The sequence below is a fragment of the Schistocerca americana genome, chromosome 1 (assembly GCF_021461395.2).
Source record: "Schistocerca americana isolate TAMUIC-IGC-003095 chromosome 1, iqSchAmer2.1, whole genome shotgun sequence".
Lineage (NCBI taxonomy): Eukaryota > Metazoa > Arthropoda > Insecta > Orthoptera > Acrididae > Schistocerca > Schistocerca americana.
In genome coordinates, this window is record NC_060119.1 from 183,313,469 (window position 1) to 183,336,615 (window position 23,147).

The window sequence follows — 23,147 nt, forward strand, 5'->3', positions numbered from 1 at the left end:
AATCTAAGCCACACCTGAAAAATGAGACTCGAAATAAAGGAAAAAAAATTTCCCGAATCTAAGCCGCACCTGAAATTTGAGACTCTAAATTCAAGGGGAGAGAAAAGTTTTAGGCCACACCTCCAAATCGAAACAAAGTTGGTCCATTGTAATATGAGACACAATTTAGGTCAAATGAATGACGACATAGCTACGGTAGTTTGGTTCGAGTCGTAAGCTTAGCAGTTAAGCTTTACCACGTAGCCATTGCTATGCGTCAGGCGCTCCATCCGTATTTATATGGGTACCCTTCCTTTTTCACGTGCTTCGTCTGGTTTGAATCGATTGCTTATTTTGCTTTGATCTGATAAATGCCGTTTTCTTTGTTATAGGTGTTTGCGTCACTCTTAAGCTGAAAATGCATTACTGCACTGTGTCATGCATTGTTTGTCGCATTCTGATAGTGCGTGTTTACAGCCTGTCGCAGCTCGCGGCATGGCTTGCTTTTGTGCGCGCTACCGCCGCGTACAATTAAAAAAAAAGGGAGGAATCGTCTCATTAGCGAAACAATGGCAAGAGACTGCTATTTGTTGTTACTTACACTGCTGCTTTCTTTGATAATGTTCAACAAGAATCAAGTAATAGACTGCGTATGATAGAACATCTTCTGAACGAGAGTTAGGCGAAAATTTTTCTCCGTTTGAAAATCTTTGCGGCCACTTCTTTATTACATCAAATTCTGCACAGAAATTAGAGTCATCTTAGATTTAAAAATCTGGTCACTTGCCGTGCTTCATTTCTGACTGTATCACTATTAGGCATAAGAATAATACGAATATAAACATGACACGATGCGTATATTCTTCCCAGTTTGCTGCTGTCTCACTCTAGTTTCGTAGTTTATTAGGCAGACAGGATTTAAATGAGATAAAAGCAAACACGAAAGAATACATGGCAAAATGTTTATATTCGTATTATTCTTATGGTGAAGAGAATACTGTATGTGATTCAAATTTTATCAGGTTCCTATTAGCAACCATCTCTTCTCACAGATATGAAAAAATTCAGAACGTAGAGTTGACCATATTGACAAACATCCCAAACAGTCTTGCCAGTCAAATTTTCGTAGTACACTGAAATTGTGCTACATTCGAAGATGAACAATACGGAATTTGTATTTACTTCATTGGATAATGTATGAAAATGCAGAGGTCGAAACTCGCGGCGGAGAAAAAAAGCTCGTCTTCCACTTTTTTTAAAAAAAATTATTTACTGACGCAGAGGTTTTGGCGCCAGTATTTATCTTTGTACCTACAAAGCATGCCTGCGTAGCACTACATATATTCGACGGCAGAAGTTAGTTGTGGCAGCACGTACCAACACTTTTCATAACTTCCGCTTGCTTTGCACTCGATTCTAAGCCGCAGGCGGTTTTTTGGATTACGAAAACCGGAAAAAAAGTGCGGCTTAGATTCGAGTAAATACGGTATACAAAGGGGTGTACTGGGCCTTGGAGGCACTGGAGATAAGCTGATCTATGCTAGGAATCTAAGAAATTCCAGAACGTGCATCTATGTTAGAAATGGCATTTCTTTCATGCCAATGATGGATTTCTGCTCTAGGGACTTAGTGACCATCAAAATGCAGCAATGTAAGGAAGGTATCACAAGGGAAATTATTTTGGCCTCAGCATATCTTCCTTACGCAGACAGTTCTCCCCCTCCCTTGGAGGTGAGGAGACTGGTAGAGACTTGCCATCGGCAAGATGATCAACTGCTGGTGGGATGTGACGCCACTGCCCACAACCTACTGTTGGGCAGCAAGGACACCAAGAGTAGAGGTGAGTACCTTCTTGAATTTCTCTTAGCTAACAACTTAGAGGTCCTGAATAGGGGCAATGAACCTACATTCAGGAATAGCAGAAGGGGAGAAGTAATTGACATAACATTTGGTTCCATGAGGATGGGTAGCTATGTCAAACAATGGCATGTTGTGTTGGAGCCACCCTCATCAGACCATGACTTATAGGAATCCCAGGAAAACAGACTCAGACATATAGGAGGGACCTTGACTTAGGCTTGTCAGAAATTAAAACCTCGATAAGGAAGCCAGTAGGATTTGAGGAAGTAGCAGAGGTGGTTACCTCTGCCACAGTGACCTCATATCAGGACAACCGCACAATCACCAGGAAGTGCACAAATAGGAGTGTTCCTTGGTGGAAAACAAACTGGAAACGCAAAGAAAACAGGTACGGAGGCTGTTTAATATTGCAAGACGTAAAGGGCAATGGGTTAAATATCGTGAGGCCCTTGTCAATTACAATCTTGCAATAAGACAAGCAAAGGAGGCATCCTGGAAGGCATTATGTGAGGAAGTGGAGGGCACAGCTGCACAAACCAGACTTCACAAGATTCTCACTAGAGTACCAACCAATCCAGGAGGCAAGCTGAGGAAGGAGGATGGGGAATATACAAAGACAGCACAGAAGAGCTGGAATTGCTCCTCAAAACTCACAACCGGACAACGCAGACCAGTATGTACCCCAGAGAGACAACGGTTCTCAGGCACGTGAAGAGAGGACTGGGAATCGGCCAAGGAGTGTGTGAACTTCAACAAAATCTAGTGGGCAGTGGGAACATTTCAACAGTTCAAGTCACCTGGCCCAGATGGAACTTTTCCAGCTCTCCTGCAACATGCAGAAGGAAAGCTTATAAGAGTCCTATGCAGGCTATTCAAGGTTAGCTTAGCAATAGGAATCATTCCCAATGCTTGCAGGGCAGTGAAGGTTGTCTTCATCCCAAAGCCAGGGAGAATTGATCATACCAAGGCCAAGGATATGAGACCAATCAGTCTGTCCTCCTCCATTCTCAAAACATTGGAAAAACTGGTTAATGTATATGTTGGGGAGAGGAGGCTAAGTAGGGTCCCTCTACACCTGAACCAACCAGGTAAATTCTGTGAGACAGCTCTCCACCAACTCGTTGGGGAGGTGGAAAAAGCACTTCACTTCCAAGAAATAGCCCTGTGAATCTTCCTGGATGTCGAGGGGGCCTTCAATAACATGACCTTCGACTCCATGGTAAGGGCAGCAGAGGTGCATGACCTGGGGACCTCAATATGTAGTTGGACCAGGGCCATGCTTAGTGGAAGGAAGGTAGAGGCTACCATGATGAATGGAATGATGGTAATTCAGACCTCTAGAGGCTGCCCACAAGAAGGAGTTTTGTCTCCTCTATTGTGGAATCTAGTGGTGAACGAACTCATTGAGGAACTAAATTCCAGGCTATGATTCTGCCAAGGATACGCAGATAACCTTGTCATAGTAATACTTGGCAAATTTACTGACAGTCAGGAATATGGCACAAGGAGGGTTTTAATCCTAAGAAGACTGTTGTAGTGGCATTTACGAAGAGACATATCCAGCATGCAAGTTGGAATCTAAAGCTCTTCCATGAAACTCTACCTGTGAAGGGGACAGTGAAATATCTAGGGGTAACCTTGGATGAGAAGCTAACTTGGGCCCCTCATATTAAGAGTATCTGCTCCAAGATAAAAAGTACTTTAGTGAGTACTAGGAGGGGTTGTGGCAAAAACTGGGGCCTAAGCCCCAGGGGTATGCACTGGATATACACCACAGCGGTTAGACCTAGGATTTCCTATGGGACCGTAGTGTTGTGGAAGAAGGCAGAGCAGTGGGCTGCTGCCAAAGAGCTTGCTAAGGTGCAGAGATTGGCTTGCTTAGGCATAACTGGCGGAATTAGCAGCACACCAACCACTGGAATGGAAGCCATGCTGGGTATGCCTCCACTTCACTGTTGGGTTAAGATGGAGGCAGCAGCTGGGGCACACAGACTTAAAACTGGCCAAAACTGGGTCTCATTCAGATATCCAGAATCACACACTAACATAGTGAGTGAGTTTAATATAGGTATGGCTCGGGAAATGCCTGCCGTCTATATAATAACACCCAACTCCTTCGACAACCCTTACAACATAATAACTAGAAGTAGGGAGCAGTGGGAGAAAACAGTTCGACACCGTACAGTGGACATCATTTGGTTCACCGATGGGTCGAAAACAGACCAAGGTGTTGGGGCAGGGTTGTACGGGGTTCAGCCGAGACTGGAGAGCATCATCTCTCTAGGGAAACTGGCCTCTGTATTCCAAGGTTAAATTACTGCAATCAGGGCATGTGTGGAGGAGAATATGCGTAGGTGCTGCAATGACCGTAGCACCTACATCTATTCAGACAGCCAGGCAGCCTTGAAATCATTGGCAGCTCCTGCGACAAGATCTAAGATTGTTGCAGATTGCTACAGGGCTCTCTGGTGGAGCTAGGGGGGAAACAATAGGGTGAACCTAGTGTGGGTCCCTGGCCACTCAGGGATCTGTGGCAATGAACAAACCAATAGATTGGCCAGGATGGGGGCAACAGCTCCATTTATTGGACCGGAATCTGTCCTGACAATCACCAAGGCCATGATCAAATTAGAACTACGGAACTGCTTAGGAAACAGCCTGCAGGATATTGGACCAAGGTCCATAAACAAAAACACGGTAAGGTAATGAAGCCCAAGCCATGTTTTAAAAGAAGCTCTGTAATCCTGGGATTGAACAGTAACGACATCAAAATCATGACTGGACTGATGACTGGCCACGGGAACTTCAAAAAACATCTACATACAATGGCTATAACGGAAGAAGACCCTAAATGTAGGACCTGTGATGAGGGTGGATAAACTGCATCACACCTAATCTTCGAATGCATGGCACTGGAGAGCAAAGATACAGAATCTTCAGGAGAACTAGACCTGAAGAAATTGTGTAACAGAAAACTGGTAGAGGGACTCCTTGCACTATTTAAGGGCACTGGTTGGCTTCACAAGATATACAGGGAGCAATACCGTACAATAAACCTAGTTCCTAGTTTCAGTACAGGCACTGGCGAGTCAGACCTAAGCTGTTTTAGCTCTCCTGTTAAAATCAATCAATCACTGCAGTTTGCAGTTTGAGTAACATCTGTTCATTCATTTGCTGCTTTTTTAGGTGTGAAGAGTATCCACACTGTAGTTTATCATTCAGCAACAAATGGCTTAGATGAGCATTTATACTGCCAACGAAAAATCTCTATAAGGTGCAACAAAGTTGCTTTTCACAGAAACTCCACCAATTAGCCTACTGGGTATCCATCCTAGCATTCAGGAAGGTTTTTACATACTACAGCAATACAAATGATTCATGACTAACCAACACAGTGAGTTCTGCAGCAATATGACTCATGACCTTACAGGGGCATCATTCAACAATTATAGGCACCATTTGTCAACTTCAGTTGGTCATACAGAGGGCATCATCATGCTCGTTGCTGTTTCATTTTGCTGACCTTTGAATATGTAAACAGATCATCTTAGTACAAAACACAAGGCATTATGGTTGTCGTCAATGGCAGCTCAAATACGATTTCCATCAGAGTCAGTTTAAACCAACCTTCTACACCTCCGATACCGGTTCCGGCAAACAAGCTAAGGCACAACACGTGCTGTTCAAGATGCCTGAGGATTCCATGACAGACTTCAGGGACTTATCTACCGCTCCATCAATTGTCATGCCACCTGGGCATCACATCTACTTAAAAAGCACCTCACTGAATTGTTACCTTTACTTGTTATATTACTTACATTCCATTGCAACATAAATAGGAACTACCAATAGAACAGTGTCTTCTTATGAATGTTCTATGAATGTTATATCAAATAAAGTACTGGTTCTCAACCACACCAATACAAATCTGAAAAGAAATAAAGATTGACGAACTTCTCATAAAAAGTGAGAACAGTCACCAAGAAAACCCACAAAAGAGATTGGTAAAGTGCTGGGAAGAAATCAAAGAATCATTACGAAAAGAGACTCAATTTTGGAGAAGTAATTATAGGCGACGAAAGAAGATATGTGATACGATCTCAATGTGACAGATAGTCTGCAAGACACGGAAACTAGTAATGCACGCCAATAAACACACTCCAAAAGACAGGAAACAGAACTGACCTAAATAACTACTGTGGGCTTTCACTACTACATGTGCCTTAGCAAGTTATTTATTTAACAGTAAAGAACAGATTGAAAAGCGGGAAGACCCATGCAGTGTGCCCCCGCCCTCTCCCCTTGCACGTTCTGGGAGTAAGAAAAACCTGAAACACAATAGTTGTGGTTGTCAATTTGAAGACACTGCATGAATCGGGAAATGTGCACTTCTCAAAATTTAGAAATTCTTTGGAGTACATAAGAATACAAAATAATCATAAATCAGACAATAACAGAAATAAACTGGGGAAATTTTTGAGCCACTAAGGATTTAGACACGCATCAGACAATGGATGTTCACCTAACAAAAAATAATGAGAACATGAAAGAAAGGAATAAATGGAAAGGGACTTGAGGGTACCTGTGTCTATGCTCTAACAGACCAGGTTTGATGGATGGATGGATGGATGGTTAGTTGGTTAGGAGAGAGGACTAAACAGAGAGGTCATCAGTTCCATGATGTAACGTGGCCGAAACCATGGGAGGAACTACACAAATGGCACGGTTCAGTCAAGGTAAAGTGAAAACAAGCAAACAGAGGTAAAAGGAACATCGAGGCAGCAGGAAGAGTAAATAACAGGACGGGGGGGTGGGGGGGGGGGGGGGGGGGGGGGGAGAGACAGTGAGAGCAGGAACTTCCCACAGATGCTACACATGTCGGGGCACTAGCACTGCCACCGACCCTTCCCTGTCCTCACATCATACCACGATCACAACATAAGAGGGACAACATCACAGGAAGAAGACACAAGAAAATGGGGAACAAAATGGGACAAAAGACTAAACAAAGCACCCAAAAAAGGGGGGGAGGAGGGAGAACATGGTTCGTGAAAGCAATGTCGAGGCCTCCAAAACCAGCACCAATGCTAACAAAGGCTTTCCAGATCCAAAATGAAAGTAAGGTACAAAGAAACAAGCTGCCTTCATTCCAGTCTTAATTTTTTTTTTTTTTATTATTTGCCAAGGATATGCTTCATCATTATTTGGGCATCGTCGGATTGGCTTACAGAAGAAATACAAAATTTTGAAACAGCATCCTTTGATTGCTAGGAAAATATAAAGGAACTTGCTGATATTTGGTAGTGATGGGTACATGGCACAACCAAGCATAAACATATACCACCATGTAAATGTCACTTATCAGAACTTTAAAAACACCGAACATAGAATAAAATAGAGGATGACCGAAAGGTATTTTTAAAAAACATTTAATTTGCTTTGTGCCGAAATTGACAAACCACACTAGAAATAAGAACGAAGCAGCAGATTACTTCATTATGGCACGTACTGCAGTCCAATGCAAACCTAACAGTATCAGGCCTACAGAAGTCTTTACATCAATAACATGCTGGACGTGTAGTGCATATTCTGGCTGTACATATCACACTGAATATATAAACTTACAAGGCCCCTAAGACTAGAACACACAGCTCTCAGCAGTGTTCAATTGTTAAATCTTGTCATAACAACAAACCATGACAGTTATTATAGATGACGTGTTATAAAAATTGCTGATACATTGTTTATATTAACATCCAGAATAATCAGGGTGAACAAAAATTGAAAACTAAAGTATATAAAAAATACATTCCTGTAACAGGAATGCGCAGAAGTACGTAGGGGAGCTCTGAATACTAAGTCTGAGTGTCCCAAGCAGTTTTATAGCCAACAACATTGTGCATACCAGAATCTTCCTGAAATCAAAATCCACACCCCCTCCCAACCCCTCTGATACATGAGAGCATCTTATGCTAACTACCTGTCACAGATGACTAACAGTGTCACTGCTATATCTGGATGACAAGCAAGTGCAGCATCTAAGTCTTACACTTCAGTGTAAGCAAACAACAACATGAAATATAATACACAGCCACATTAATGTTTAAACAGAACACTGCCACTGATAATCTTGGAGGGTGCACAGTGTAGCCCCCACCTGTGATGAAGGGACAGAAGAACCTGGAGAGGAGATAAAGTGTTCCCAACAGACCTACTTTCTCTGATCAAGTAACGGGTTTTGGCACAAAGACGTTTGAAAGTATTAAAGTCAGCAGAGGAAGAGTGCTGCTTCAGTAGTTGCAAGGTGTGAAGGCAATTACAGACGGCAGACACAATGCCCATGCTCCACCACGGAACTGGTTGCCGGTGAACAGGGACTGTCAAGAGGAGAATGGCAATGCCAACGGCACAAAATTATATTTTCGGACAGATCATGAACAAGAGAATTAATGGGAAGTGGTCACTATCGCAGAAGTCATTGTGTGGCGACCAGTGTAGTGAAGGAAGATGGGGAGGGGAAGTGAGTGAAAGATCAATGGCAGATAAAGTCCACAGGAAGCACAAAAATGAGTAGCAGAGCCATCATTAAGGACGGTAGGACGTGAAACAAGCCGACTTGGAGCAGGAGAGGCACCACAGAACATTTTAATTTTCACTGTCTATACTTTTACAAATAAATTTACAAAACTTTGTCAGTATGACCAGGAAGGATTCAGGATTCACACTCATAACAGAGGAAGTTCAAAAACATAACAAAACAAATTCTTTTTACATGTGAAATTTCATCATTTTTCCACTTGGTATTGGCTGCCTTTCTTTGCTGTGGGTACACTTTTCTTCATAAGTAAGAGAGATTCTTCGATGAATTTTGCACAGCATGCAAATCATACTTACAGGTGTATGAAACTCTAGAATTTCCCAAATCTGTTAAAAACTGTGGTAAAAATTGAGATAATTAACTATAAAATTCGAGTTTTCTCTAAACACGAAGTTTAAAACATAACAGCCGATTCATTTTTCCATAGATTAAATAAATTCTACAGTTTCATACACCTGTAAGTATGGTTTGTAAGCTGTGCACAATTCATCGAACAATCTCTCTTACTTATGAAGAAAAGTGTACCTATAGCAACTAATGCAGCCAACAGTAAGTGAAAAAAAAAATCATGAAATTTCACATTTAAAAAATATTATTTTTTCATGTTTTTGAACTTCCACTGCTATGAGTGTGAATCTTGAATCCTTCCTGGTCATGCTGACAAAGTTTTATGAATTTATTTGTAAAAGTATAGACAGCGCAAATTAAAATGTCCTGTGGCGGCTCTCCTTCTCGAAGTTGGCCCGTTTGACGTCCTACCCCCTTAAGAAAGCACAGGTTGTGGTCCACAAAAAATTGTGTCAATGAGAAAAGCACTGCCCCATAAATGGTGATAGGCATTAAAATACCCAAGGAGGAGGAATGGACGGGGGAGTTGCTGAGAGGGAGTCAGAGCAGCAGGTGTAGGTAGCCTGTAAGGAAGGAGGTAGAGACTGCAAACCATGACCGCAAAGTTAAAGTGGACCTAGTTGGCAACTGCTTCCAATGTGGTACGAAGGGGGTTCCATGTACTAACAATGTCCATAAGTACCAGCATGCAAACGTCACTGGAAGCCCCTAAAGGACCCACATGGTTCAGACAAAGCACAGAACCATCGAAGAGTTAGAGAGTGGCCATCAGTAAGTTGAGATTCTTGGAGAACAACAAGCTGGACAAGTAAAAGGAAATAAGGGACTGCAGGTCTGGTAAGTGACAGAAGCATCCTTTACAGTTCTATTGAATAAGAATGAAGCGGGGATCCAAATAAGCTGGAGCCAATCGTGCTGCCAAGTCAACATCCCCCATAAATGAGGACAGAGTGACACCCATAAATAAGAGGTCAGGCTCAGGTTGCAGAGGAGAGATGCCACCTCTGGGGGCACCGGAGGAGCTTTGTCCTGGAACTTATGTTTCTTCTTGTTCTTCTTCTCTTTCACAGGTCAAGGAGTGCAGGGCACCCCCCCCCCCCCCAAACACAAACACACACACACACACACACACACACACACACACACACACACACACACAGGGGCCGAGTTGTGGCAGCACGCCTCCATTCTGGGAGACGCCGGGAGGAAGAGGGGAGTGGGAGGGGTAGGGGGGGGGGTGCGGTGTCTCTGGGAGGGAATCCCATCACCAGTGGGTGCTGCTGAAGAAGGGGGACACTTTTCACTTTTTCGGTTGGAGAATGGGAGTGGCACCCGGAGGGGAGGGTGTGGGGACCACAAGGGAGTGAGAGAAGAGAGAGGGCAGGGATGAGTTAAGGAGGAGGGAATAGTGATAAAGGACATAACAGAGGCAAAGTCATACATCATAGACAAAGGGTGAAGAAGATCATATTTCTGATGAGCCTCATGGTGTGGGTGCCCACATTCACCATGTAGAGGGCCCTCCGTACAGCAGGAAAATTTGCCCAAAATGCAAACAGCAAAACACCCCATGTCTGGTGGGATGTTAAGCTTCACGTCACACTAATAACATATAACCTTGAACTTTCTCCAAGAAGGTAACCCCCCTCAAATGCCAGAATCAAGGGACTGGTATCAATACAATTGTCCTTACAACCTTTCTGAACATGCCGAACAAAATGAATACCCCGTCTTTCCAGACTGGCCCCAGAGTTCCTCATCAGTTTGACGGATGAGGTTCCTACGAAAAATGACTCCCTGAATCATATTCAAAGACTCATGAGCAGTAACAGACACCATGATGCACTAAGACAGTCACAAGTATGAAGGGCTCCAGATTCAGAGGCAGAAGTAGTTTTGATCAACAGCGAACCTGTCCGCATCTTACTGAGAGACTCCACTTCGCCAAACTTATCAATATTTTCCACAAAAAATAATGGCCTGGCGATGGTGGTGAAAGTGTCCCCATCAGTTCTAGTGCAAACACGCAGCAGGGAAAGTGCTTCACTCTAAGCCAGTGAGCCTGGTCCTCCTCACAGGTTGTAACCAGGGAAGGGTAGGCCACAGGACCATAAGCAACATTAAATGATCCATTGACAACCACAGAGACAGCAAGTTTTTTTGAAGCGTAATGCATTACATACTCAAATCATCACCCTGATACCACCCATCAAGGGCTCTCCTTGTGAGCACCAACCAGCCACAGCAAGGAGCTTCTGGGCATAGTGGCCTTTGCCAGGAGTTCCGATGCTCCAGAATGACAAGCCACTCCTAGGCATGCACTGCGAGGCAATAGCTCAGGTAAGTGTGATCCCTGCGTTGTCACAGGGCTCAGCCATATGAGTATACAACAGCCCCAAAGACTGGCTGCACATACTGGTGACCTAGCAGCACAAGGAGGGGGGCACTGCAGCAGGGAAGGAAGAGAGGGAGGAGGGAGGAGAGGAATCCCTGTGTAGATGCTAGGGAGTTCTTCCCCAAATGGCTCATGCCACAGAAAGAAAATTTAGGAGCAGAGATCAAATCCCAAAGGGGGACCAAAAATGCCAAAAAGGAAAGGTAACTGGAAGAAAACTGGAAGGAATACAAGAAGTCGGATGGATAGCCAGGTTGACATAAGTAAGAACACCGAGAGAGGGGAAGGAGGGGACAGAAGAGAATAAGCACGAGGAAGTAATGCAACCTGGGAAGGAAGAATGGGCTGCAATAGTTTGGGGCCCTGTGGGCACCACACACAATAGACTAGGTTTGAAGGTGGATACAACATTTCAAAACATACATTAAGGGCTAAATTTAATAACTTAAAAAGATATTTTAGCATATGACTGGGGAGAGAGGTGAGGTGACAGAAGGAAAAAAAAGAAAGAAAACAGAGATTCTCTCAGAATACCAGCACAATAATTAAATGAATTTGGTAAACAGTTTAAAAGTGAGAGAGAGAGAATTTAAATACCTCTGGAGGATGGATGCAACATAGTGGGCTCTGTAATAAGTCAAAGTAAGTGTGATGAAGATGAAAATAATATACAAATTAATACAAAGCAGATACACAAAGAAGGCAATCGCCTTCACAGCAGAAATGAAGTGCATGAAAATGTAGGGTTTCTCAGAGAGTCCCACAAATGAAATTATCCTGGGTTAACAGTCATGTTACTTTGCAATCTTGAAGTCTCGTTTCAATAAGTTTCCAACTCATCTCAAGGCAAAGGGGATGAGCAGGAAATTCATCAAAATGTTGCTGCAGAACAATGTTTGCACTATTCTCATAATCCAGCAACATTTCAAAAAGATAATTAATTACACCATACGTCTATGTAGCAACTGAAAGAAATTGAAGATTTAGAGAGGAAAGAAAGTTTTTAAAAAAGGCAGATGTGTACTGGAACACAACAAGAAAATAAATAGATACACAGATCTGGCTACGGAGAAAACACGGTTTAACATTTCTTTAGAAATACTAAAAACAAGGAAATTTTTAAAATGATGAGAGCAATTCTGTTGCTAAGACACTTTTTTCTTTCAGAGTATATTATCAAAAAAGATTTGTTGATAATAACCAAGGCCAGTCTCCAAGCAAAAACATTTCTCTAGAAGTAGCAGACAAACTACGTCATATACTCAAAATATTCCCACAAATGTTGAATCAAACTCAGAAAATAATAGGCCAAAGAGCTTTTACAAACAACCCAGCAAAGGAATGTTTATTTTATTCAGTTCCTCAAGCAAGAGGATTTATCAAATTTTCCAATCTTTTGTGCTCATTACGTGAAACTTCATTTGACATTAAACTCTGATAACTTACATCTATTACAGATCCTGGCTCTGATTCTAGAAACAAATGGCTCACGTATAAATCAGAATGCATATGCAATGAGCCTGTTGTTGTTGTTGTTGTTGTTGTTGTCTTCAGTCCACAGACTGGTTTGATGCTCTCCATGCCACTCTATCCTGTGCAAGCTGCTTCACCTCCCAGTACCTACAGCAACCAACATCCTTCTGAATCTATTTCGTGTCTTCATCTCTTGGTCTCCCTCCACTACTTTTACCCTCCACGCTGCCCTCCAATACTAAATTGATGATCCCTTGATGCCTCAGAATATATCCTACCAGCCGATCCCTTCTTCTAGTCAAGTTGTGCCACAAATTTCTTTTCTCCTCAGTTCTATTCAGTACCTCGTCATTAGTTATGTGATCTACCCATCTAATCTTCAGCATTCTTCTGTAGCACCACATTTTGAAAGTTTCCATTCTCTTCTTGTCTAAACTATTTATTGTCCACACTATGCTTATCCACGTCTAAAGCGTTGTCGCATGAAAAAGCTTTTTCAGTAGCTGATCAGGTGATATTTTATGAATGTTTGGATATTTGACCCACAAAGATTGACTTTTAAAATATAATAGCATGTAGATCCACAATGTAAGTGATAACTTTTTGTGGTAAGTTCTTATAGGACCAAACTGCTGAGGTCATCGGTCCCTGTAAAGGATAACTTACCTACACTGAGTGTTCATTACATGAAATGCCAGTTTTTAACCTGCAAGATATGAATCAAAACTGTACTAATATTCTAAAAAAAATATCAAAATTGGTCCAGAAACTATTAATGCTAGCTGACAACTGCATGCATAATAAGTTAAGCTCATTAAAGGCAAACATTTTACATTTCATTCTGTACATTTGCTATGATTGGTAAATGTGTTTTCTAGTGTATGGTGCATAGCAACCAATATCTTGTGGCAGAAGCTCTGAGTTAGGCAAGTCATTTTACTATTTGTTCTACTGACTATGCTTAAGTGTTACCAGAAGTAATCATTTTTCTTTTCAGGTGAGCCATTATACAGCCAATGTCTATAGTACTTTGAAAATTAAATATCTAAAACATACAAAAACTATATATTCCAAGATTAAACGACAGATGTTATTGTTACTCACAGCGACTCTTGCTTACAGGCGGAGTGTTGGGTGGTGTATAGCGAGGCAGCGATGACACAGATCCAGAACCAGTGAGTGTACTGCTACCACCTGACCCACTCTGTTGCAAAAAATCCTCAGAAGGAACTGAAGAACGTGATGCTCTAGTTCTGGGAGGTCTTGGTGATGCGTTACTGCTGCCTTTCAGTACCTGGTGTCTGTCCCATGAATCCCAGTACAAGGTCATCTCTTCTCCCACCACTCCTTTGCCACACATTAGCGCCTCTGCATTAAAAAACATGTAAATATTTATAGGTACAATTCTCATAATACAAAAAAATCTAAGTAAAAATTAGTCAGTAGAAAGGCAATAATCTGATCAAAGAACAGAAACGATAGGTACAAGCAGAACAGAGCAATATGAGAACTAGTACAATGATTGACATTAAACAATAATGGGTACAAAATTAGACAATTCCGCTATTGTTTTTGTATTCTTAATTCCAGCTTCTTTATAGATCACACCTTTAACTTACTCAAAGGCAATTACATTACATGTTTTGACACAAAGCCTTCATCAGATTGCAAGCTTTTATCAAATGATGACAGTGTTGAACATGCAACTTGCAAGAAACTAGCTGACATTAAAATGTGAATCAAATGGGCTCTAATTAGTATAAAAGAGAGTAAACAACTTTACACACACACACAAACAGACAGAGACAGAGACAGAGAGAGAGAGAGAGAGAGAGAGAGAGAGAGAGAGAGAGAGAGAGCAAAAAAAAAGTAGCTAAGTCCTTTAAAATCTGTTCTTGTCCTTTTAGGCGAAGAATGTATCTTTGTAAGGTGCTGTACATGTTATAATGGGTATTTATACATACCAGTGTATTTTCTAAGGTTCTGCAGAGCACGATTGAGCCTTCTGACTTCTTCCTCCCTTGCAGTCCTCTCTTCATATGACAAATTGCACGCATTTCTGTCAAGAACCAACATCCTTATCTCCCTTTCTGATCTCTCTCTTAATGCTTCTAAGGATATCACTTTCTCGCAAACAGCCTGCCAAGACAATTCAATCATCATAAAAGCACTGCATAAATTTAAAATTTATGTAACCGAAGTACTTCATTTAATGTGTTGCCAAAACCAACTAATTCTACTTAATGTCATTAGTATTGTGAAAATACTTTTATGTATCATTACATTAGCACCTTGACATGTCAAAAGCCTATGCAAATAGGCTTACAAAATAATATCATACATGAAGAAATGATGTACTATAAATCTTATGTCAAGACAAGGGTAATAAACAACAAAGTAACAATTAGAACTTAACAGTAATGACCTCACATCAAATGGTCACACACTGGGTATCTGGAAAAACTTTGCCTTTTCTCTTGCGACTTCCCTCTAAAGTCACTTCACCAATTTCGCTGTCTTCCATTCGCATTACCACTACAAACTTAACACACAAACAGCGCTTTCCGAAGTCATAAGCCGTGCCAAAATAAATAGAGAACCAATCCTCTTGCAGGGTAATATTTATTTGCTTTTAAAAAACAGCAACTCTACAAATCCATACATATTACAAAAATGGAGTGTGTGTGTTTGTTTTGCACATCTCATCCTAAGCCCCTGGACCAAATTTCACCAAACTTGTACATATATCCCTTACTGTCGTGAAACTATCACTGTTAGGGTAAGAACCACCAATCTATCATAGTTCAGGAGACACGACATCATAAACAATTAGATGGGTGAAAAACTACTACATTGTGCATAAGTTTTAAAACGTTTATTATTTACTAGAGAGACATTTCTGTAGTCAAGTCAACTTAAGGAAATTCTTGACACCTGGTAGCCCTTTTGACACCATTCAAACTGTGAAGTGCAAACAGTTGTAGGTGAAAACAATCGTCTATAGAGCTATGAAGAGGCATTGGCAATGAAATGTTTATAAAATCACATTGTAGACATGCAAAGCAGCTGCACCCAGTGTACAGAAACAGTCTGGGATATTAAACTACAAAAACAGTTTTTTTTGTTTTGCTTTTGTTTCTAATAGGAAACTGGCAAATTGAGTACCTGAGGAATGCCGGATTTGTCAGTTACTAGTGTAATAAACACAAGCAATTCTTCTGAGATGTTCACTGCTTAACAACAGTGAAATATATCGTCGTGTCATACGACAAATGAAGTAGCTCGCATCATCACTAAGATACTAATGACACTGCTTCAATTCCCAACATAAGCTTAGACCTGCGCATGTTGCTAACTGCTTATGTTTTTGTCTCCTCCCTGTTTACTACTGAAATCTTTTATCCCTTTACATGTAGCTTAACCTTTTTCCAGTGTTAACCATAGTCTGTTTTGTCTTCCTCTTGCATTCCCTCTCAAACTTACTTTTGGCTTCTGTTGTTTCTTTCATTAATTCCATTCCTCATTCAGTGCATTTCCACAATTTTACACTATCTATTTTCATGTTTCATGTGAACTGTTTCTTGTATTAATGCGATTTTTCAGTTTTGTTTTTTTTTAACTTTTGTGTTTCACACTTTGTTTTGAAGTTTCATTCCATCTTGTCTCACTGTGTGTCTCTTGACTTGCAATCCTAACCTACTTTCCCACTAAGTTTTATGTTAGAAAGATTTCAAATCTACCCATTTGATATCTTTCTTGTGACACCAAATGACAAAGTTCCAGACATCCAAACCTCAAGATACATCCTGCTTGTATGCACAGCAAGAACTGTTGCCACCTTTCCCACTGGAAAACATACCTTCAACTGAAACTTCCTGGCAGATTAAAACTGTGTGCCCGACCGAGACTCGAACTCGGGACCTTTGCCTTTCGCGGGCAAGTGCTCTACCATCTGAGCTACCGAAGCACGACTCACGCCCGGTACTCACAGCTTTACTTCTGCCAGTATCTCATCTCCTACCTTCCAAACTTTACAGAAGCTCTCCTGCGAAACTTGCAGAACTAACACTCCTGAAAGAAAGGATATAGCGGAGACATGGCTTAGCCACAGCCTGGGGGATGTTTCCAGAATGAGATTTTCACTCTGCAGCGGAGTGTGCGCTGATATGAAACTTCCTGGCAGATTAAAACTGTGTGCCCGACCGAGACTCGAACTCGGGACCTTTGCCTTTCGCGGGCAAGTGCTCTACCATCTGAGCTACCGAAGCACGACTCACGCCCGGTACTCACAGCTTTACTTCTGCCAGTATCTCGTCTCCTACCTTCCATACTTTACAGAAGCTCTCCCGCGAAAGGCAAAGGTCCCGAGTTCGAGTCTCGGTCGGGCACACAGTTTTAATCTGCCAGGAGTTTCATATCAGCGCACACTCCGCTGCAGAGTGAAAATCTCATTCTGGATACCTTCAACTTTTTGGCTGCTGCAGGCAGGCTTGATACATGCTGAGCTGTGCACTGTATGATTATCGCTTAATGCATCTAGCTGTGCTAAGTAGCCTACACCTTGACTACTACTGTGCTGGGGCTACCTGAGCGGCCTACCTCACCCTGTGCTGAATATTTCTAGATTGTTTTTTGCATTGTTCTCTCTTGCTGCTCAAAGATTCGCCCCTGAAACATTATTACAGGTGAAAAAATTAAGTTTCTGACTTAGGGCTGCCTGCGAATTAACAGCTGTTACAAATGCGTAGGGATTTAAAGATTACTTTTCCTTCAGTAATTCCTCACACGTTTTTGGTAACCCTTTCCAATAGTCATGTGTTGCTTTCAATACAAATCAGTGTTTCAGTGTTCCTTCACAGCTATTTTCTGTTGCTGTGTAGATTGTACTATTTTGTTGCGTGTGAAGGTTGGACGTCATCAATAATACAGTTTTTCATTATGGTACCTTCACAGACAAGAGAGATCTTGTCACTTCGTGTGGTGAACAAAATCTGTTGATGGTATACATTTTCATGTATTGGTGTTCATTGTGAACCACATTATAAACTTTTGAATCTCTTTTATTGTACCATGAGCCTCCTTTGGTAGCTTCAAGACTTATCTTTCACTAAACTAATTGAGTGCTGAATCGCTGGAGGTCCATGACAGACTGCCACCACATACAGTATATCTAAAGCAGGGGTTCCCATTTTTTTTCCTCAGAGAGCACTTTGAGACTCCTGGTATTTTGATGGAACACCTTGTTTTGAAGGCTAATAAAATTTTTAAAAAATGAGAAAAACTTTTTCTTATTCAATGATTACTTCAATTTTGAATCATAACTAAAAATGTCAGTAAAGATGCCATGTTGTTAATAATTTTTCACAGTGCACTTACTCACTTCCCGCAGACCATCAGTGTATCATGGAACATAGTTAGGGAAACCCTGATCTACAGAACAGCCCTCACTTGGTAATATGTTTCCTGAATTTCCAATACCTTCTTGTCAATCAGAAATGCACGAATTAGCTCTCTGTAATGCAGTTAGTAATATTTCAGAACTGCAATGTAATTTCTAAAATCAGGTGTACATAATCCAAACCTTTCATCTTTTCCTGTGTGTTTTTGGGTACACCAATTTATCCATAGACAGCCACAAAGGACAAGCTGTGTAGGGGGCCTGAACAGTTTATGGAAATGCTGTACGTGAAATTGAAAATCAGATCTTCAAAGCATTGGAAATCATTTTGTATGAACATTTTAATATCACTTTTGAATAGTTCGATGACAATAGATTTCCATTTATTGTTTTTGTTTCTCTGAAATAGTGTTTGTTGTATTTTTACTTTCATGTAATGCACTAACATAATACACATCACAGCACTTCAAAACCTCCATTCGGTATTTGTCAGCACAGTGTTTTCTGTCAAAAATAACATGAACAGTGACAGACTGCTTCGTACATTCACTAGTTGACACTTGTCCCGAAGACAAATCATCAATTGTGTGTTTAAGTGAAAGAAAACCCATTTTCCAATCAAATCTGACACTAAACGTGCTTTCTTTCTAGGTGTTTCAGTATCACTTCTGAATTCTTTAGATTTGGATGATCTACCAATTTCTTCTCTTGTTAAAACACAAGACTGTATGGTTACATATGCTGGAATAGGTGGCTTAAGACAGTTGCTTTCAGAATCTGTGGAGGAGTCATTATTACATTGACATCAAACAAGTCACCTTCACTGTTGCTGTTCATGAGTATTTCCATTAATTACTGTTGGTGTGATGAATGGCATTAACCTCTAAATAAGGAGAAATTTAAGTTAATGTACTTAACTAGGTAAAATACTCCCATAATTTTCGACTGCAGCATTATTAGTGTGCTTCATGACACTGTCACATAGATCAAATCTGTAGGTGTAATGTTGCTTAGAAATATGAGATGGAATGAGTATTAGAGAATGGTAGTAGGAAAGGAGTATGGTCCACTTTGGTTTATTTGAAGGATTTTCGGAAAATGTAGTTCATCTGTAAAGAAAATCATGTATAGGAGCCAAGTGCGACCCATTTTGAGCACTGCCCAAGTGTTTGGGATCTGCAACAGGTCGGATTGAAGGAAACCTTCAAAAAAGTTCCAAGGCAGGCTGCTAGATTTGTTAATGGTAAATCTGAACAACATGCGAGTATTACAGAGATCCTTTGGGAACTCAAATGAAAATCCCTTGAGGGAAGGCAATTTAGAGATCCGGCACTTGAAGATGACTGCAGAATGATTTTAATGCCACCAACATGCATTTTGCATAAGGATCACGAAAATAAGAAAAATTATGGCTCATATGGAGGCACACAGACTGTATTTTTTCCCCTCATTCTATTTGCAAGTGGAACTGGAAAGGAAATGAAATGGTACAGGGTACTCTCCACCACGCACCATACAGTGTCTTGCAAAATATGTATGTAGATACCAAACCACCCATAAAATAGCTGATAAGAAAAACAATGTGATGCCACTCATGATGAACAGAACACAAAGGAAAGTGAAAAACAGCAAAATGAGATCACAACTGACAAAGTACCTTAACACAACTCAACTCAGCAGTGAGAAACTGGTTGGCGAATCCACTGCAGACAAACTCATCAACAGCACACAGGCATTTAAGAGGTAGCTCAACTACACTCTGGATTAGCACTCAAGGGATAGCAAGGAGATCTGAGTTAATCTGTGAACAGTGCCCAAGGAAAATTCGAAAGTTGCACTTAAACATGTCAACAGCACACTGGCGAGCAGAGCGGTCAAGCAGAATAGGAGTTTTAGGGTATGATAATATATTTTCCTGAATCATTGCAAGACATGAGACTCCTAAGAAAATCATGCATCCTAAATCATAAGAACAAAGAAATGAAGGCTGCGGTTTAATACTCCTTTGACAACAAGGTCATTAAAGATGGACACAAACTCCGATTTAAGAAGGCCCATCCCATCATTTGCCTTAATTACAGGGAAACAACAGAAAGCTAAACCTGGAAAGTGAAGCAGGAATTTGAACTACTGTGTGTACTCAGTGGCTCCAGTACTACCAACTACCAACAAAACTGGCACATTTCAACCTAACTTAGAACTACGCTAAAGACCACAACCAAGATTTGGGGGGGGGGGGGGGGAGGATTGGAGGAAAAGAGGAGGACGAAGGCCATTATTACACCTTAGTCCACTACACCTCTTCTCTTTGTACATTTCATAGAAATTCTATCTATCCAATTTATTAAATGTGAACATGTGAACACAACCACAAATCTTTAAACTATAATAGAGAGGAGAAGAGGCTGGGGGGTGGGGGAGGACAAAACAGTACTGTCGCTTTACTTTCCAAAGCAAAACAATTACTGTATCCCATTAACTGCATCAGCTTTCCTCTCTAATATCTTCACCTTCAAGCTTTTCTCCTCCTCCAGTCTTCATAAGTGGGTCCCTCTCAAACTTGGGTCTGAGTAACCTGGCCCTCCCTTCAATCTTCCCAACTAACCAACATTATTTTTATTGTTACAATTAGCAGTAATTGGAATTAGCCTAATGAATGTAAGCACTGGCCATTCATTCTGCCTCCTTGTAATTTAAAGAATTGCATCCCAAACATTGATTATATAGCAATACAGATTCTATCGGTATTATAAAGAGCACAAGCTGTTAAATCAATAATTTGGTATATGTTTACCTCTCTACACCAATACTTCCTTTCAACCACAAAAAGTGGCATTACTTAACCCATTATTTTTTTGCGATTTATGGCATCGAAACTCTAATCCTGAAGTATGTTGTGAAAATGCATGACATTTAACACGTAGAGTTCTTTCTATATACTCACGAGTATGAAAAATAGATCCAAAACTTCAGTTACAGAATATGACAGGCAGACATCAAAAAGTAACTGAGGAGGATATAAGTTACATCTAAAAGTATAAGCCTCCGACCAGCAAATCATTCATCATCTGCCATATCATAGCATTTCACACCAAACCAGCAAATCATTATTCATCTGCTGTATCACAGCATTTCATTGCACACTTGAATAATGAAGTCACTTCAGTGAATTTGTAATTATTAATAAGGTTGTCAATTAACCACTACGTGATAGCTTTTATCCAGATGTGGTGGGTCAACTGAACCTTTTGATACCACATGGAAGATTCATTCCGTAACACAAGGATGATAGGGTGTGCAATATTGTATGTGCCTAAACATTCAGGGCACAAAAACTGCCAGCATTTATTTTGCATCTACATTATTTTATCAAATAGAAGTTGTGATGAGAGATCAAGTTCTAGGACAGGCAGGAAACTGCCAATCTGGTCACGAGATGGCAAACACAACAACCAAATCTTAGATGTGTGTTACACACTGACCTGTAGTGTAGTCCCGTCTAGACTGAAAGTTGAGAATTTAGTAGAGTTGATGAAGCAGTAATGAATGATTCAGTCAATGTGATGTTGCTATCGACTGTCTGAGCAATATTTAGATGACTTGTGGTAACATAACACCAACAGAAACCTTTCTGCACATACCATGTAAATTTACACTACAACCAAAACAACACAGTAGTAATTAATCCTGTATCAACTCACTAAGATGGATGACAGCTAAAACAAAAATCTGCCTCCCCATATCAAAACCAATAGTTTCCAGCCATAAAGCCCCTAGGCTGGTTACAAAAATATACGGTATGCCTACATGAGCAGTTTATATAATACTAGCACAGACGTCCTAATGCTGGCAACCTATGTAAGATCAAACATTTTATGGTGTTAATTGTGTAGGAATAACGTTGCTGGCATGCATTGAAAGTCTTATGTTGTAATGCTGAAATGCAGAAATGGGAACATGAAAACAGATATGAGTTGGTGGCACAAAACTTTTTGTGAGAACACAAATATACACACTTATCATTAATCAAAACAATACTGAGTAAATAAACATACACTTAATATACCATTGAGCTTGTGAACATACCTTTATGGATTCAGGGCTGAGACCTACAACCAATAACCACTGTCTTAGAGATGGCAGATGTCTTATCTCAGGTGGGAGTGAATCTCCAAGTTTTGCTTTCGTGACAAGTTGTTTTGAAAAGAGCTTTATCAGTTTTCCCTATGAATGACAAAAAATGAAATTTTTTTGCGAGTGTATGCAGAGAAAACACAAATTAAGGAAAGCAACAGCCTACTAACTTTGAACGTAATTTTCTAGCCTATTTGCGACAGACATGCATTTTCATAGCAAAAAAACAACAGATCACAGTAAGCTCACCTCTAACGTTCTGATTTCTTGCTGTGTAAGTTCTGCACTCGTTGCACATTGTGTTCTCAATCCTTCTAAGCGATTAGCAGAAATGTCAATCATTGACTGGCAAACATCTAAGGCATGTCGTTCGGCATCCTCGTCCGCCATCGCACTTGTTAGACTAGCCGCAAAAATATTTCATCTTGCGATAGCAACCACCCATCCACTTTCAACATGATACGTGTATGACTGAAAAGTAAATACATTTTCCAGATTCAAGTCATGATAAGACATGCAGCCATCTTTGAGATATACTGTGTCTCGTTTATTACGAGATTTTGTGGAGGCGCTTCAGAAATACGAATTCACAATCGTGTCTGCTATTTTTCTCAGTTTCAAATTTAGCTCACAAAATGTCACTCCTCAATGACGCATGCTTAATATCGATTACTTCTAGTACTGCATGTTTCCATTGTACTACTAATGCAGTACATATTGTGTTACTAAACTTTGCGCACCGCACTGCGTGAAACTTTGTATCTTCTGCGACCTTAATGGGAAATCTTTGTCCACAACACCGCGAACATTTAAAACCGGCAACGTTTCTTTAATATATCTTATACTGATACCATCAGACCTATGCCTTTGTCCTTATTACGTACTTTTAAAAGTCATACGTCAGAAAACGGTACAGCGCTGCAATAATTTATCAATTTGCATGGAACATCTTATTAAATAAC

General features: G+C 40.7%; 1 protein-coding gene across 1 annotated transcript in view; it reads right to left on the reverse strand.

Annotated features, from left to right (window-relative positions):
• The window catches only part of LOC124624822 (kinase suppressor of Ras 2), a 173,689-nt gene extending 150,805 nt beyond the window's left edge, over window positions 1–22,884 (reverse strand). The window contains exons 1-4 of the mRNA XM_047149163.1: window positions 22,435–22,884; window positions 22,138–22,275; window positions 14,618–14,792; window positions 13,758–14,021 (exon numbers count right to left, since the gene is read on the reverse strand). Of these exons, the coding sequence (XP_047005119.1) occupies window positions 13,758–14,021; window positions 14,618–14,792; window positions 22,138–22,275; window positions 22,435–22,575 (718 nt within the window). The 5' untranslated portion in view covers window positions 22,576–22,884. The remainder of the gene's footprint in view (window positions 1–13,757; window positions 14,022–14,617; window positions 14,793–22,137; window positions 22,276–22,434) is intronic.
• Between the last annotated feature and the right edge of the window lie 263 nt (window positions 22,885–23,147).